The sequence below is a fragment of the Ostrinia furnacalis genome, unplaced genomic scaffold, assembly GCF_004193835.3.
Source record: "Ostrinia furnacalis isolate ACB-3 unplaced genomic scaffold, ASM419383v2 OfSCF2414, whole genome shotgun sequence".
Classification (NCBI taxonomy): domain Eukaryota; kingdom Metazoa; phylum Arthropoda; class Insecta; order Lepidoptera; family Crambidae; genus Ostrinia; species Ostrinia furnacalis.
In genome coordinates this window covers 394,784-413,842 of record NW_021132653.1, presented here as the reverse complement: position 1 = coordinate 413,842, position 19,059 = coordinate 394,784, and the positions used below count along the sequence as shown (strand labels likewise).

The window sequence follows — 19,059 nt, the reverse complement described above, 5'->3', positions numbered from 1 at the left end:
TTTAATTTTGTTTGATATATGTACGATGATACGAGTACATACGTTGATATTCAAACAACTGAGAAGTGACAAATGAGCGAATTGTATTAATTAATTGCTTATATGCAACACAATTAGGTAGTTAGCATTAGATTGATGATAACAATAGATAGACATTAAACAGATTAACGTTTATTGCTCCAATCATATTGTGTTGTTTAAAACACTGAATGGGTTAATAAATATGGTACTGTCTTTGATGGTAACTATTTAATCGTGTTAAAATAAAAAAATAGTCGTTCATATTTCGGAGAGTGTTAAACCACGTTAAACTCCGAATTAGTACCATTGATTAATTACAATGATGCATTATTTGTACACAAAAGCTCAGATTTAAAACCAAATTACTTAATTTTCATACTAACATACGTTGCAAATTCGATAAGTTAGTATGAAACGCGTCGTATAAATTAAAATTTAACATAATTAACATTTACACAGTTTAAACAAGTAATTTCACATAAGAGCACTTTACAAAAAGTAAATATTAAGACGGTTTCACACGGTGTCATTAACATGTTAATTGGTACTGTGGGTGGACTAAAACATAATTATAAATGAAGTACTAAAAATTGATTACTTTGCCTACTTGTAATCTACGAGTATGCTTGATGTCTTTATATTGATACTTCTATTGTATATTCGCAATGTAAACACATCTTTAATCTGCCTTTACTCCAAGTGCAACCCATTACAACCGGTTGCAGACACTCGTCTAGACCACTTATATTGCACTAATATAAATGTACTTTGTCGCGCTTTGATTTATATCTCGATAAACTGGTGCATTTATTTGAATGATAGGTATAAAGAAATGCTGAGAAGAAACAATAGAACCAACATTTACAAGAGACAAATCACATCTGTCTGTAGGTAGTTAAAAATAAATGTATTTGTCTTCTTTCCAGCAATTGTGCCAGTAGGGTTTGTTACTACCTTCCTTTTTGTTTTTATATTCTTTCTCATTTTTTCGAGCAAAATATGGGAGTATAAAACTGGTGGTACACCATAAATTTTATATATGGAGGGTAAAAAAATATTTATTCAGATACAGATTTCAACCACCAGCCGCAGCACTTCGTATCAGATCGCTAGCACGCGAACATCGTAAATTCGTGCACAATGCTCTGTAAAGCATTGTACTTTATCCTAGTGCTCAGCCCGGGTAAGTACTAGCAATAAAGATAATTTNCTTAATTGCTTATATGCAACACAATTAGGTAGTTAGCATTAGATTGATGATAACCATAGATAGACATTAAACAGATTAACGTTTATTGCTCCAATCATATTGTGTTGTTTAAAACACTGAATAGGCTACCTACTGTCTTTTATGGTAACTATTAATCTTGTTAAAATAACAAAATAGTCTTTAGTAAAAATATAATTATTATAATCCTCGTTCATATTTCGGAGAGTGTTATCAACTCCGACTTAGTATTGATTAATTATAATGGCTAAATTATTTGCACATAAAAGCTCAGATTCAGAACCAAATTATCTAATTTTCATACACACGTTACAAATAAGTAGGTATTTTATACGAGTCTGTCGTACAAACAAGTACGGCGGGCACTCGTCGTATAAAATTTAACATAATTAACATTTACACAGCTTAAACAAGTAATCTCACATAAGATCACTTTACAAAAAGTAAATATTAAGACTGTTTCACACGGTGTCATTAACATGTTAATTGGTAGGTACTGTGGGTGGACTAAAAACATAATTACCTAACTACTATAAATGAAGTACTAAAAATTGATTACATTGCCTACTTGTAATCTACGAGTATGCTTTATGTCTTTATATTGATACTTCTATTGTATATTCGCAATGTAAACACATCTTTAATCTGCCTTTACTCTAAGTGCAACCCATTACAACCGGTTGCAGACACTCGTCTAGACCACTTATATTACACTAATATAAAATGTAGGTACTTTGTCGCGCTTTGATTTATTTATATCTCGAAAAACTGGTGCATTTATTTGAATGATATAAAAAAATGCTGAGAAGAAACAATAGAACCAAAACCACAGAATAATAATATAATAAGTACTCCAAAACTTACAAGAGACAAATCACATCTGTAGGTAGTTAAAAATAAATGAATGTCTTCTTTCCAGCAGGGTTTGTTACTACCTTCCTTTTTGTTTTTATTCTTAATCATTGGTTCGAGCAAAATATGGGAGTATAAAACTGGCGGTAGACCATAAATTTTATATATGGAGGGTAAACAAATATTTATTCAGATGCAGATTTCAACCACCAGCCGCAGCACTTCGTATCAGATCGCTAGCACGCGAACATCGTAAGTTCGTGCACAAAATGCTCTGTCAAGCATTGTACTTTATCCTGGTGCTCAGCCCGGGTAAGTACTAGCAATAAAGATAATTTAATTAGCTTTCCTAAATTAACAATACAGGTTTTCATATGGCTTTGCACATTTACCTTCTCGTGATTAATGAGGTTATTTTGCACGTTAATCAAATAGTAATGTGCAAAATTTAAATAAGTACTAGGTACTTATTTGAAATTTAATTAGAACAAACAATGAATTTGTAACGATATGACCTGTATCTATTAAAGCAATTTTGAGTTTAATTTTAATTTCAAGCTAGTCGAATAGCGACGTTTCGTTTTAGCAATAACCTACGCTTTTTGGTGTAGTAAAACTATCTGAATTACCTTTTATCTATACACATTTTTTCATCTCGGTTCATTTTAATACCTAATTATACTACGTTGATTTACAGTGCTGTCAAGAAACGTCCCCCGCTTCGCGGATTTGGATGAAGATGACCAGCACTTGTACCGCGCTGCGTACGACACGCCCTCCTACGACCACGATGAGTATGAGTACGAGGAAGATGGCAACAAGCTGGACCTCGTCAAAGACGGACTCTGGGCCATCAAAGCCAAGATCAAGGAACTGAAGGCGTTCGACAAAGCACTAGCAGCGAATATGCTGGCGACCAAGATCAAGGTGAAGGATTTGCTGGAAAATCACTTGGGCGAGCTGAAGCATCATCATCACGATAAGAAGAAGCCATCGTATAGCTACCAGGTAAGACTTATTTCTAAAACTACATGACCGAAACACATTGATAACTAAAAACAGACTATTAATTTGTAATTAGTAGGCAGAAACAATCAAAGACTCGTCTATGTCTAGCAGCCAGTATCTAAACCGAGATGATGTAAATGTCCACATTCATTTAGAAATTAAAATCCGCTTCCGAATCCGCAATATTAATCAAGTAAGTGACGGAGCTAAGTAACGGAGCTTTTCCGGATTTTCGTTTCGATATTGGTACTTTATTGTGTTCGTAAATAAGCATAATCTTTTTTTGACATCCTTACCTAAGTACACGTAACAAGTTAGAAATAGATATTATGCTCACTTGGTATTAATTACTGGAAAAAACTAATCTACCTATTTACGTATTATTTACCTTTTATTTACTTTCTTTTTTGTCTTCATATTGATTTTTATATGAAGTTAAGCGACTCTATAACAACTAAGTTTTTCTTTTGCTTATAAAAAAATTTTCTTTATTTGTTTAGACTAATTAAATTAGTTCTTGCAAATCGTCAAATGCTCTTAAGGAGCCTATACATGTATCATTCTTTTTTTGCCCTACCAGCGCTTCGAGACAAACATTTGGCAAGTGCTGAGAAGAAGCGCCGCAACAAACTCAGTCACCACTGTCTGCCGGTTTAAAAATATATTGTTTAACAATACATTTCTTAATATAAAATCTAAGTTAAAACACTAGTTCGTTTCTATTTTATTTTGGCATTCCAAATGAACGTACGAGTATAATGATTCCTTGACTAAGGTCTTACGTTTTTTTTTTTGTCGATAATTCTGATGTAACTATTTTCTTTTCCAGGCTCCTTCATACCACCAGCCTCAATATCCAGCTCCCCAATACGGAGGCGCAGGCGCACAGTACCCCGCTCCCCAGTACGGTCACGATCCTTACTACGGACATTAGCATCAACAAACGGTTCCATGTATTTGTTTATTATTTATTAAAATAATGAATCTCGTTAACTAAAATTTTTGTTACAAATAATTATTTTCCGGAGCGCTGGACGCAATTAATCGTTAATTCTCACCCACTTCTTTGTTCATAAAGAAAACTGTGTTGAATTAAACATGACATATTTTATAAATAAGTATAGTTCAGATATTTTCAAATAAATCACTTAGTTTCATATATGTTCCTTTTTATTTTATTTGATAAACATTGGCTGTCTGGACCTCAACGCCCGCTAGAGCCTGATACGTCATAAGAAAGTGCATTATTAAAATAAAATCTTAATTGGCAAGGTCAGTAGCACTACTGAATGCCGTAGGTAGTCGATCGCGGCGCGCGCGCACGGCACTCGTGTACTAGAAGCGAGTCGCTTTTTCAGATTCGAATAATCGAATAGTGAATTAGAGGTCTTCGCTTAGTTTTACGTTGTGACCTGGAGCCGCCGAATAACTTTAGCCTGAAAACTTTTTTAAAATGTCTTTGTTAATCTTACCTGAAAAAGTGGACATGTCCTTATCAATACAGTAGACTCGAACAGGCGCTACGTCCAGGAGTGCAGCCGGGGTTACGAGATGAACAGCAAGTCCCTGTGGATGTTTTTGCTGGTAATACTTTACACATTTTATTATAAATCACATTATTATATTAAAATACTCGAACAGTAAAAGAAACAAAACTTTATGTAACAGCTGTTTTAATTGATCTTTTTTCATAACTTTGGAACTCAATGACACAATTTATATATTTTTTTAATTATAATAAATATGAAGAGCGTAAGTAAATATCGCACTAGTTACTAGAAAACTATTTTCCGTAATGTTAGACCTCAATTATAGATATTACCTATTGCCTATAGATGTTAAACCTTCGCCTGAGGTCACCCCATTGCAATTCATTAAAATATGCCGTTTATTATAGTGAATATTCAAAACATATGTCATAATAAAATATAAAGCAGTGTAATCGTGAACCAATGACCCTGTCATGCCAGCCTAGCTGTCGATTTGCTAACTTTACCTACATACAATATCAGTGTTGAAGATTATACTGATAAATATCGAAATGAAACTATCTGTTAAACTAATACTTAATAGGTAGGTTACACAGTAGCAACATGCCTTAAAGCAGAGAGGCATGACTGAATTAGTCTAATTAATATAAAGAAAACGAACTAAGGGCATGTTTTGAGTTCCTATTTCCTACTAACTACATAAGTTTCTCAATTTATTATTTCTTCAGCTGTTTTTAAAGCAATAAAGCAACTTTGTTTTATGTAAGTATACGAAAGTTAAATAGAATAGCTAATAATACCTACTGTTTATTTCGAATAAGCTGTATCAAGTAACCCGGTATCGTGGAATACGAAATAAATATTAAAAAGCAACGCTCAAGAGGTTTCAACCCGAGTCTCCAGCTAAACGCGAAGGCTTAAAAAGCTTTTATTTGCTAGACCTTACTTACATACTTACTTTGCTCACTTTCTACGGCAACTTCTCTTAAACTCAAGCTATACTCGTAGCAATATTCTTATTATATTATAATTTATTTATTATTTATTATCATGTTTAATACTAATAATTTATTTAACTTAAGCAGTGAAGGCAACTTGAAAGAGTGTAATGAATTTTTATTTTAAAAGATTTCCACTGCGTCATATTTAGGCTTAAACAATACCTAATCTAATTTACATACTTATTATTTGAATATAATCGGTGTTTCATCTACAATGATTTAGACAAAATTGTGAGTAACTTATGAATTGTTGAATTGCAATGAAGATTAATGTTAATTGTTTTGTCGATTATTATTAAAACCAGTAACCAATGAGATAGATAATGAAGTGGACGTAAAAAGTAAACATCGACATACGTTTAATAAATGTCAGGTTGCTCTTTACAAAACTGGATCGGCAGTGAGGAGTAAGTATTTTGCTCTAGTTGAGGCGCGGGCGCGACCACTTCCTGTTGCACAGTTTTTGTTTCCAAGAGGCCTCGTATAGTGCACTGGGTAATAATAATTTCCTACATAGTCCTTCTCAGAATGTATCTACATCAAGATGTGAAAATAGCATCCTTTACAAGATGCTACAAAGCTTAGCTTGATGTGCCGTCGTCAGTAAAAGGATGCTGATGGCTGAATTAATGGAAATAAGAGCAATGTGCAGCATGTTTTTCATTAAAAGTCGAGCCAACATCCCACGGCTATTTACAGACAGAAAAGAAAGATCGCATTTTATAAATATTTTATCGGTTTCCAGTATATTTTTAATTCTGTTACAATTGAGGCTATAGTTGGAGGCGGTAACACGCCGTATCTGTAACGATATGTCCCTTTGTGCTCTCAAGTTCTTTATCATCGACCAATTTATTTGCATTCGAGTTTAAAATACCGCACGATCTGGTAAATCAGAACTGGTTTTCTCGCCTCACCCTATGTACTTACAATAGCCCGGTGCAGTCCATATGAAGGTAATAAAGACAAATAGGTAATTCCAGATAAATTACGCTGTTTATTTGATAGGTTTACTTGTTTGGGATTTACAACGATGGTATTTTCCAGATAAATTGTACATTTTGTAAACGAATCAATTTAATTTTTTAAAGCAAAAACAAAGAAACTATAAGCTGGCTGACGTAATATATGTGTAACATAGTGCGATTTAGATATTTTTAAATAAAAAAAAGTTAGTTGAACGCACGTTTTACGATTATGGACAATTAAATCATTATTATAGAAGCAATATTAGAATTACGCACGTTTCTTGTAGTTAATCTAAATCCACAGAAGCGTGTTCGCATTTTCCTAAATGATGCAATACTAATTGAATCGCTAGTCCAAAATTCATGATCGGAAGTCATGTTCGAGTTTTTACGCGTTCGTCTAGAAATGTTTTACAGAAATACAAAGTGTGTATGACTTTACATTCGTGAGTCAGTGTTTTAAACTATTCAACCAACTGAAAATTGGAGGTCGTGTACTAAATACAATTACAGTATCAAGCATCTTTAATCATTTTAGTTTTTAACGTTACTTGAGAGTATTTCATGAATTATGTTGTAATTTGCTCAAAACAAAAGAAACAATTGTTTTATGCCCGAAGTAAGACTCGTAACATTTTCGTACACTTAATAAGGCACAATTGTATCAGATTATAGTTTAATGAAAGCTTCTTCTTAGCTTAACTAAGTAGTTATAATTTCTTAGTCTTGGCACGTTTAAAACTGGAGAATATATCTACTATAGGTATGTATAAAACGATGGAGATTTTGATGAAACAAACATGTTTTTATATTTCAATGGAAATAAATCAGGTAACTCAAATCTGACAGTAGATCTGTGCACTCGTATATCATGAGATTAATGAGATACGCGAGCTAATCGATAATACTAACAGTGTTAATAATCGCAGAATTGCAAACGGAAGCCGATATTTAGCATGAAAACGTAATCATAACTATAACTAGCTCGGGCAACTACACAAATCCGTCCATTACCGCTCACGGGCATGCCACGTGCATTAGTCCTTAGTATATACAAAAGACAGGGATGTCAAACCTAAAGTTATGATCGGGAAAATAATTGACCTGAAATATGTTACGTTACTTCTACGTTACGAAATTAGTTACAACCCAGACCATTGTTCATACAGATGCATCACCAATGTCACCGTAAAATTCTAATTAAAAGTAGGTATAGTTAAGATGTCATCGTCACAAGCAGGTGTATTATAATAATTGAAATACAGTCATTGGTGAAAAGAAAAGTTAACAAAGCGCCTTATTTCACTTTGAAATCAGAGAAAACTACTGCTTACACACTTACATTCTACTCATACCAACTCTATTTACTAGGGTCATAGAAAGATTGTTTCAATGTTAGATCGCCAAGGTGTATTGACACAAACTACAAAGTAATATAATTTTTCCACTTTTTGTCTTCAGGCGATAAAAGAATGCGTCAAAATCAGCATACATGCAGCTCACTTTTTTTATTCGGCACATATTTTATAATGTCAATAGTCAGACTGGTAAAATATTGCTTACCTTCGAGAACGTTATGAGCGAATGGTTTGTTGTAGAAATTAAAATTGTTGTCAAGTTCAGTATCGGTTCAAACATTGGGTGAAATATGACTGGTATTATGTCATGCGCGAAGCGAGCAGCTGACCGCGCGCCGCGGTTCAATTAGGCTGCGACAGTTCGCCCTCGAAGTTGATGACCTTCCAGTCCTTAGAACAAACCTTTTATTATACGCTCGTACATTCATGCGCACTTCTTACATACCTATTACTCATATTGTGAATTTATCTCGGCAAAATATTCCACAAGGCAATTATTATGGATCATGTCTTGCTGCATGTTACAGTAAAGTGTGTTCTATTCTATTCTAAAGACTAAGCTCTCGCCAAGTACTAAAGCTCGGCATTTTTTTATTAAAAATATCGAAAACAACGTTTTAAATTGCATTGTTTCAAGTCCTTAAGATAAGTTATTCATAATTTTCACCCTCAACACAAAAAATACTCACAACTAGGGACAAAGCTTTTCTGAAAACTCCGCATAAGCACAACTTTAACAAGACAAGGACCAAGTGGATAATTGCACACTCGAAACAGGAACTTCGATTAGCTTCGATTCCCATAACTAATACTTAATTTCACGTGCCCATTAAAGCGAAGTTTTTGTCTACAATCAACGATTAAATTATTCGTTTCCCAACCAGATACCAAATCTCAAATGTACTGGAAGGTTCATACTGTTACCTGTTTTATGTAAAATAAATATATTAGTCTATTTAAATATAATATATACATAAACATAATGGATGGAAATGTGTATTTCGCCGTTCAAATTTTCGTGGCCTATTTTAGACATCAACGCGTTAGGTCCATTTTAAAACTTATTTTGGTTTTTGTATTTTTGAAGTAAAACATATCGAAATCGTTTAATACAGACACGCATTTCAACTTTCAATGATATTTTAATCTACTAAAATAATAATTTTAATTAGGTAATTATAGCTTAGTATTGAAGTACAGAGAACAAATCAAACGCGTGATCTATCATTCTTTCAACGTCTATTTTGTTGGTTTTAATACATATTATTTATGAATATAGTAAACATTGTCACTTTTATTATACTGACGCCACTTATGGGTGTTCAACGATACCTAAAACATAATATAAACAACAATCTATTCATGGTTTTTATACGAGTAAAATCAGAGGTGGAATTGTGTAAAGCAATCATAATCATTTGACAGTTCATAACGTACGATAAAGTCAGACAAAGCGTTTGACAGAATAATCGTATGTTATGAACTGTCAAATGATAACGATTACTTTACACAATTCCACCTCTGGTCTGCTAACTTGGTATATTATAGGTAAGTGTTGTTCTACCGTTCTTCCTAGCCTAGTTTATGTTCCACGCAATAGTACTTTATCGTAAGTAAAATGAGGATACATAAGTATTAACTCTATCAAAGCAAAAAAGCTGTGCGTGGCCTTAGAGGACTGTCACCACGGTTCAAGAGCGTGGCGCCGGGCGGGGCGTGGCCTGTGGGTGCTCTACCTACGCTCGTTGAAGTTAGGACTTACGATATAGAGCTTAAGAGCTGATTTATTAAATACAAGCGGCCGGCCGCAACTTCGTACGCGTGGATCCCGTTTTACCCCCTTAGTGGTGGAGTTTCGTAAAATCCTCTCTTAGCGGATGCCTACGTCATAACATCTACCTGCATGCCACATTTCAACCTGATTCGTCCTGTAGTTTGGGCTGTGCGTCAGTCAGTCAGTCAGTCACCTTATTTAAAAGTCAATCTCAATATATTCCAAAGCTCCGTTTGGTAAAAGTAAATCTTCTAAATACATTCAAAAGCTCCATTCATTAGAAAGTAAGTATGATTTTGTACATTGACGGGAAAAAGAGGAAATAGCATCAAGGTCGTAGGACCAGTACTCAGCTTTTTGTCATTTGTGCCTTTTATGTTGCACATGTAGATTCGAAAACGAATGAGCAGTTACATTAAGTTATCACTTTACTAGTACATTTACTAGTAGATAGTGGGATATATTTTTTGATAACCCCTCTACGGGATGAAGTTCTAATGAAAGAATAAAGGCTTTTGTCTGGCTTGTAGTTATGAAATCGTGAACTACTGGGACCCTTTTCCGAACCCTACAAACCACGCTACAAAGTCAACTTGTTTCCATTACATGATATTGCGAAAAATATTAGTAGCAATTTGTTTCGGCATCGTTAATTAAAGTAATATTTATTTTTCCGCCTTGACAAAACCAAGACATTTTTATTTACAAGTTCTAGGTATGAACTATCAATTGAATGTAAATAGCGAACACGAGCCAGTGCCTACTTATGGTCACATTAGCGCCTGACACCATTCATACTTCATACATTCAGTGTAAGGTCGCAGTTTCTTCACAGCGGAATTTCGTTCGCTTCCGCAATTACACCCACTTAGGTCAATACCTAAGGTAACTTTACAGTGATAGACATTAAGGTTAGATATATTGACATGTTTGAATGCAATGTAATTACCTGTTCTCATCATCCTAGTTCGATGAAGCGACACGGATAGGTGCGAAGTAAAACCGCGTACCACCCACGTTTTTGTTTAGGAATTCCAATGTGATCTGGTTTATTTTTTCTGACCTGTACCTACCTACTTATCTACCGAGGAAATAATTGATGCTATATAAATTTTTGAACTAGTTTGCTTTTTCCTGTTGCTTAATAATACACCAAAAGAGTATTTGATAACGTAATTTGTGATCAATTAATCTTAATCATCATAAGTCATATAACTTTGACGAATTTATATCAGAATATTTTCCTAATAAAGTAAATGAAATAAAACCTACTGAGCCATTGTAAAAGTCAGTAAGAATACGAGTAACTTCATACATTTATTCATACAAAGCAGGTAAGTATGAAAAATGTAATCTACTAGTTACTAACTTATTGCGTTTTATAGCTATCATACAGCGACAGAATCTGTGTGTACAGTCAGGGAATGAAAAGGTTCGTCAGTTTTCAAATTGATTCCTTCAACGAATCGCGAGCACATAATTACCTTTTGAAACTATGTTACAGAATAATCTCGAGTTAGAGAAACTAATCTTTAACAGTTCGTCAGTAGAGTTCAAAATTATTCAGATCAAAGTTGTTTGATGATTTATCTTGTCAAGAAGATTATTATGATTGATAAACTAAAACCTTCTTGTTGGTTCAACCTGCCATTATTATTTCTATTAAATAAAAAAAACTATTGTCAATTGGTCAATGTCATCATTGCATTGCACTGGGATAGAAAAATAAACAAGCAAAACCTTATTCGTTAACAAAGCAAACGTCATATTTATTTAAATGTTGCTAACATTTAAATAAATATGACGTTTGCTTTGCACTGTTTCTTGCACTGTTATGTTGGCAGGTTTGACTCTTACAGTACCTAGTGCAAGCGAAAACCGACACTAAGGTGACGAACCTTTTCATTCCGCGACTGTACTTAGCGATTCAATAAATGTTAATTGATCTAAATATGTAAAGTATTGCAATAAATTAAGTCTAAGTAGACTTTGGTAATCGTAATTCTGTTATTAGTTACTTAATAGGACTATCGCCGGCATCTATCAGTCTATCGATGTAGATAACAAATGACTTTATCTCGATCGTTCATCGAATTCATCTGTGACGTGAGTGCATTGTCTGACAGCTGGCAGGCAAGGCCGGCGCGGTCACTGACAGCGCCCGCGCCACTCCGACCTGGGACTAGACTTCCCTCTGGCTAGTTAGTGCATATTAAGGCAACAGAACTCCCTAAGTATAATTAAATTAAATTACAAGATTTATATCAATTGCGATAATTGGAACAAAATAACTTTAATTTAAAACAATTGCTAAGAAACAAAAGATTTAGGTAACCTTCAGATGAGATTCACAACGATGTATTAAAATATTATTAAATGATAAATAAAAAAAATAAAACCGACTCCAATAACATCATGTTACCACCTCACAAAGACACGAACCACTATCGTATTTTAAAAGTTGCCATCGCTACCTAAACACCACCCACACGCTGCACTAGCCTTTTGTGTAACGTGTTTCCCCGCAAAAAAATAGTTTCTTTTATTAAGGTCCTTAATACAAAACCACAATTGATTTATAAATCTACAATAGATTCAAACCCGTGTTTCATCTTATTGGATCAAATGTAGAAATTCATCCTAACTATCACTGGGTTGAATCTAGCTTTGAGATTGAATCGGGTTCAATCGTCGTTTCAGATTTCAGAGTACGAGTCTCGAGTCTGAGGGGCTGACTTATCAAGGTAGTAAGTAGGGTTAACCCATTAATTTATTTTGAGTATTAAAAAATACCTGTGATTTGAAAGGAATTACGTTACATACTCATTTCTTATCAATAGGTATGCGTGTTACTGGGATGTACCTACTCCATTCAAATTAGCGTCATATCGCTGGCTGGCTGGCATTCCGTTTCCGCTCCGTTTCTAATGTTCCGTCGCACCTCAATGTTAATAATATAATTAACATTCACGATCTCAATCAGCATTCAATCTTTATATATCCCTTGCACGATTTTCAACTTTTTTGATAGTTGCTTTGTTTTAAAACATATCCTGTTAAACATATTCCATTACGGTAACCCGTGTTAGACTTAGAAAAAACAAAATGAATGAGAAAGCTCGTTGTTCCAAGCCGATGTTAATGTGCCTAGGTCGTAAGTAGGTGATAAGTACAGCACTAATATTATCGTTTATCAATCAGTGCATACTTAGTTACTACACGTGATCAATTTTCGTCATCGAGACATTATTCTGATTACCATTAACGTTCAATAACTACTCACACACCCGTGTCTATTTTTAAAGAAATGCAAAAAAATAACCAATCTACAGGATGCTCCATTTACGATTTCGCGAAATTCTAGAAATGTTATATTCTAGAATCGAAATTCTAGAATATTTCAACTACATAATTAACTGAAACAAATTATTTTAACTTATTCAAAGTCAAAGATTTCATATTAAACTTCAGGTTTAACTGTTAGTTACGTTCAAATAATAGTTACATACAAAACAATAATAATACTGCAATTTAATCAAAGCAAGCCTATAAAATATTCCTAAATGCTGATATTTCAGATTCTTTTGACGTTAAATTATGTGGATCGAACGTATTATTATGCTGTAAAAACGAGGCTTTGTCTGGAGCATTCCTACTGGCCGGAGCACAACCTGTTCCACATATTTCGCAGGTCAAACTAGCACATTAACTTTTTACACTGTCAGGTTAACGTAAATGTCCGTGTCCAATGTATCCGGAACATATTTCGAGCTGGTTATTTGTCTCACATAAAAAGAAACGCTCGGCAATATCACTCGGACATACGCAATAACAATAATTGACTACTTGTGGGAGGTAAAAAACATTGTCGTACTTACTAATTTATCAGTTATTGATGATCGCATACATATCCTTTATGTCGGTGAGTGTCTCGTATTGAAGCCGACAAATGGGCTGGCGCTGACTTAATGGCATACAAAAAGTCGATTGACTAATGATAATAATTTGATGGTTGTGTTTATGATTATAAGTAATAATAATATTATTTATACGATTTACACTTATCGTGTCGACATGTCTATAATAAAAGAACCGCTACAAAATTACTGAAAAGAGGGGCTGCTTTGAATAGGCTCATGTTATTGATAGGTTACTACTACTACTGTTATAGAGTATTCTTAATTTGGAAATTAACAGTAACATGGTGCAATGATCAAGTTGCCTTAGCGTCGTTGTACGTTAAACAGGAGTACTATGAACAACAATATACTCCTGTGTAACGTAAATAATATTTTATGTACTTACTCGTACTTGGTTGTTTTCTCTGTAATTTCAATATTCCGATATTACCAGCGACTATATGATTATACTTTAGGAAACGATGAAATTAAATTGAATCGAACCGATCAATATCATCATCTTGGAAAAGATCATTTAAAGACATTGTATGTTTTAAAATTCAGTACAGACCACTTAAAATTAAAGATGATCTTGATTGAAATAAGACGTTGACATAAACGACACTTCCTAGATGTTTAATTGTAGGTCACAATAATAACAGTTCGTGAGTCACGGCATATAGGTACAGGATCTTCTTAGTCACTAAATTATTTTCTTTATCGTGGTAATATATAAATCTACATTTGCAAATTTATTGTCTTTTAAAAACTCACTAAAAACCTAGGTACATAAGCAAATAATGAACCTTGAAAAGTTACATATGATAAAGCGTTTAGAGAGCTCATTTATCGTGCGAGATGGAAATTTGCTAATACTTTTTTTATTTCCTATTTTCAGATCTTGCAATGTGGAATCGTAACACCGAGACCTGCCCAAAGTCAAGGAGAACCAGACCACTTCACGCACCAACAATACTCCTACGATGCTCTCAACAAACCAAAAGATGAAAGCAACAACGATCAAGTGATTTCTGTGCGAATCACTTCGTCAGTCGCAGTCGGTGGAATAAAAACAAAAAGTGATTTTAATAATACCGAAAATACTCAAGAAAGCTTAAAACAAAACACTTTTCCAACTTTGCTTACTACTACTTATGCAACGCCGTCCATCAACAACATAGAAATAAAAGAAACAGTAACGACTGAATTACCACCAAATTTAATAGGAGCTAATATAGAATTTATAAGACAGTTGAATGCTAAGAAAGAAGCAAAAGGCCATCATACATTAGATCAAGTTCACCCTTTCCAGTTTCATCAAGATTTAAATGGAACTGAAAATACGGAACCAGCTCCCGTCACTCCATCAACTAATTTTGAAAATCAAGATGAAGACTCTATTGCTGAACCATCGATCAAAAATATTTTTGGTATAGACGACAAAAGTTATGAATATAAAAGTATATCAGAAGTTAAACCAATGGTGCAATCACCTCCTCATAACCAAGTGAATAAAAAAGATGTAAACAATGTAGCTCAAAGTTATATCCCTGGTACAGAACCAATATTTGATTTGCATAATAATAATGATACAGACGACTCAATAGCGGCATCCTCAGTTGAATCCATAATAACTGCAGAAAATGAAGATAAAGATGTTGAGAATTTAGAAAATGTCCCACTCGCCAGATCTATACCATTCTCGCCGTCCTCAAAAAATTATATTCAAGGTCTAACGAACAAAGCGCCAAGTGAAAGGGGGAACAGTGTAAGTTTGACGACAGTAAGTTTTGATATAGTGCACGAGACGCCTAAGCAACCTACTAATTATAATAATATGCCCAGTACTACATACACTCACTCCGATCAAGGTTCTAGTAATTCAAACCAATTTTATGAAACGCCTAAAGTATACAGTCAGCCGGCACAGATCTATAGTGAGCCTGCGAAGTTCTATAGTGAACCAGCAAAGATATATAGTGAACCTGCCAAGATTTATAGTGAACCGGCTAAAGTTTATAGTGAACCTGCAAAAATTTACAGTGAACCAGCAAAGTTCTACAGTCCAGCCGCATCGTTAAATCTTCCTCCAGAGACTCTTCCTAACTACACGCCTTGGCAAGTCTCTTCGCAAAATACGGCTATCCCTACCACTATCCCTACTACGCCTACCGTAGTTCCACTGCCCTCAGATATACCCAGTTCTCAAAGGGCCGTAGAACAACGCCCGGAAAAAAACTATGAGGTGGATGAAAAAGTTAGTGTTATAACTGATGGCCGCAGCCATGGTGTCCAGGAATCCAGTACGGAGAAATGTAAACAAGAGAATTGTAAAGTCGGCTACGTGGTTGAGGGTCGGCAGTACAAAAAATACCGAGTCGAGGAAAGAACTCCTGATGGTTTTATTGTTGGTGAATATGGTGTAGTCAGAAACGAAGACGGTGCCTTGCGAGGTGTTCGGTATACGGCAGACGGTGACGCTAGCCCCCGGCTCATATACGATGCACTAATGAAGTTCCTACAGCTGTAATAGGTAGTTCATAAGAAAACCGATGTGAAATGCAATAAAACAAATGAAACTTCAAACTACACATTTTTCATTATGCTTTAGCTCGTTCAGTACATAAATAGCTCTACTTCGACAGTTTTCATGTGTTTGCCATTTTTTTATTTTCCGGATAAGACAAGATATAAAGTTTGAGAAGGTATTAACTTTTTTAACTCCAGCAAAACTTGCCAACCCTCTTTTGCATGTGCTTAGCTGTTTTTAATTAAGGTTGCGTGCATATCATGCCCTTTATTTTAATTTGTAAGACTGAAAGGAGAGTAGCATGTTCTCCGTCATGTCCACTTAAAAATGTAAGAAATTCATTAGACAATTTTAGTTTAGTTCGATAGGTAAGCTAATTTCACTCATTAAAATCCAATTAATTTTAAAACAATTCATTTATCAAGTAAAAAAGTTTCATTCGGTACTAATATAATATGTATATGCGTAAATACTGTAATATTTATTTATTGTGTCACAAAATGGTATTTTAAAATAATATCAAAATCGTTGATCGAAACGTGTATATTTAGTATAATTTCAAGTATAGGTCCCTAAGTATGCTTTTATTTTAATAGGATATCTTAAAAATATTTCCATATCTACAGGAGTATGGAGTTTTGTGCCATGGTCGATTAATAAAACTACTGTGAAACATTAAATACTCACTGTAATTATATGAATAGTAATTTAATTCGCTATTTAAGTAAGTAATTAAAAACATTGTATATAAATAAATTTGGTCAAACGTGCAATAATGTTTTATTAAAAATCAACCTTTGTTTTAGCTGGGAATACGAATAAAAAATTTGGAATATGAACATTTAATGTATGTAATATGTATACTCTATTATAGTAATTAATACAATAAATTGTAATGTATTCAGATTAAATACGTTTAGGTCGTTGGAGCAGCCTTATCTAACCTAACAACAACATATTGTTCAACTTCTCAACATCAACACCGAATATTAGTTAATTAATTTGTATTTTTAATGTTAACATTAATGGTAGGACCATCGTGCCTCAGCAATGTGATCACAGAATGTGATTCAACAATAACATTGTGACAAGCTATAATCTACTTTGACAGTTTGAGTGTACTCGTACTTATACTTACTTTGACTAATTAATTTATTTTCAAACACACTTACTTGTAATACACGCGTGCGTCACTGAAAATGCATTTTTATAGTACCTACTAATCACCTACATGTTTTAGTAACATAATATCCAGTTTTTCAGGAACAAAACCTACTTTTGGTAAATAAACAAACAAGATCATTAAAATGATAAATGTATGTTATAGTTAATTCATACAATTGATTAAGCTAAGCTGTCCATCAGTTGATTCAACCTCATATTAATACACGTATTCTTGTTATCCTTCGTAGCTTCGTAGCACACCATCGTGCATCGGTTAGGTATACTTCCAATTCTATTACTTTCTCGCGTTTAGCTCGGGCTGCAGTCACACAGTAATTTTCTGTCTAGCTGTTCGACAGAAAATTTTCTTGCCAATTTTAATTTTGCGTCAAACTTTTATTAAATCTACTTCGTAATTAAATTACATTCTAAAAACCTTGACTTGTGCTTAAAATTAGTTCCCCTAATAATTAGAAACTACTAATAAAAAGCACTTTTCAGGTATTACAGGTGCAAGCCCAAGTAGTAGAGCAATTGTCCTCTCTTATTTCCTCGGTTACTAGGCGTCTCTAGATGTTAATTGTTAAGATGAGACTCCACCGATCCTATTACGCATTTGCTGCCTCAACCAATACACGAGTTTGTCCATCCTCAAACATTTTGATGGAGTTTGATATTAATAATGTATTTACTTACATATTTTTTAATATTACTTATATTTAACAACTATTGTTAAGTTGATAAGTAAATAAGTAGGTTTATCATTTTAATAAGGTTTTGATTATAACAAGAACGAATTTACGAATTTAAAATAGATACAGAGAAGTCTAGCTTATTTATAGATATAAATTTCAATATTTCGCTAGGTTTCTTATCTACAAAAGCAAATTTACGTTAGCTTTAATTGTTTTTAATAAATGTTGTAATACATAGATATGTAATTTTATATTTTAATTATAAATAAGAATTAACTAGGATTGTTATAAACGATATCCTTTATATCAAACGTAGAACAAATGCATGGTTTTTGAGTTAACCAACCATACAAATGTTTTCTACTGGAAAATATTCCCAGTTAGATGTGCGAGAAAATTTAAAAGATAATGCAATTACTAACAATTTATTTAACACTATGCAAGCATTCCGACAATGGACTGACCCTCAGTTTCTGAATTAAAATTATTAGCTTGAACGTGCTCATTTTCTACTCATGGATATTGTAGTGAAGTTCATGCTTAAGTAGAAGATGAGTACCTACTTATGCTCAAGTCTAATATCTAAATTCAGAAACCGAGGGTTAACCTCTGTATAATTACAATAGGTATGCAAGCAATATGCATTTACATTTTATGATACCTAATATAAAACATTGACTTAAATCACTAAGGGCCGATTTTTCAATCGTCAGATATCTTTATCTGTGGGTCTAGACAAAGTGCAAATTATAATCGCAAACCAGTCGATAAGTGGTCGAAAAGCCCCTTTTTTGTATGGAGTTTTGACGGATTCGATTTTCGATTCGATCAAAAAGTGCGTTTTGTCTAGGGGGGCTGAAGTATAAACTTGTCATTTTGACATATTTTTCATACTGAAACTGTCAATATGCCAAACAATGACAAACTTATTCTTCAGTTAAAAGTTATCCGACGATTGAAAAATCGGCCCTAAGAATAGTGTCTAATTGTATTTAAAATTATCTTTCAAAAACATTATCCTGTATTGAATTAATACAGGATACAGGTAGGAATTCTTTTTTAAATATACGA

General features: G+C 33.7%; 2 protein-coding genes across 4 annotated transcripts; both read left to right on the top strand.

Moving 5' to 3' along the window:
- Nucleotides 1-1,088: 1,088 nt before the first annotated feature.
- Nucleotides 1,089-4,243, top strand: LOC114355492 (uncharacterized). Of its 3 annotated transcripts, none has more exons than XM_028308355.1 (3): nucleotides 1,089-1,204; nucleotides 2,799-3,109; nucleotides 3,939-4,243. In XM_028308355.1, exons 1-3 carry the CDS (start codon nucleotides 1,162-1,164, stop codon nucleotides 4,041-4,043), a joined length of 459 nt encoding a protein of 152 aa, XP_028164156.1. In that variant the 5' UTR covers nucleotides 1,089-1,161; the 3' UTR covers nucleotides 4,044-4,243. The 3 variants fall into 3 exon arrangements, with proteins under 3 accessions (XP_028164156.1, XP_028164157.1, XP_028164158.1); XM_028308356.1 differs by lacking the exon at nucleotides 1,089-1,204 and adding an exon at nucleotides 2,307-2,413; XM_028308357.1 differs by lacking the exon at nucleotides 1,089-1,204 and adding an exon at nucleotides 2,628-2,717.
- Nucleotides 4,244-4,400: 157 nt separating this feature from the next.
- LOC114355474 (uncharacterized) lies at nucleotides 4,401-17,408 on the top strand. The gene is made up of 2 exons (XM_028308323.1): nucleotides 4,401-4,693; nucleotides 14,498-17,408. Exons 1-2 carry the CDS (start codon nucleotides 4,661-4,663, stop codon nucleotides 16,127-16,129), a joined length of 1,665 nt encoding a protein of 554 aa, XP_028164124.1. The 5' UTR covers nucleotides 4,401-4,660; the 3' UTR covers nucleotides 16,130-17,408.
- Nucleotides 17,409-19,059: the final 1,651 nt, after the last annotated feature.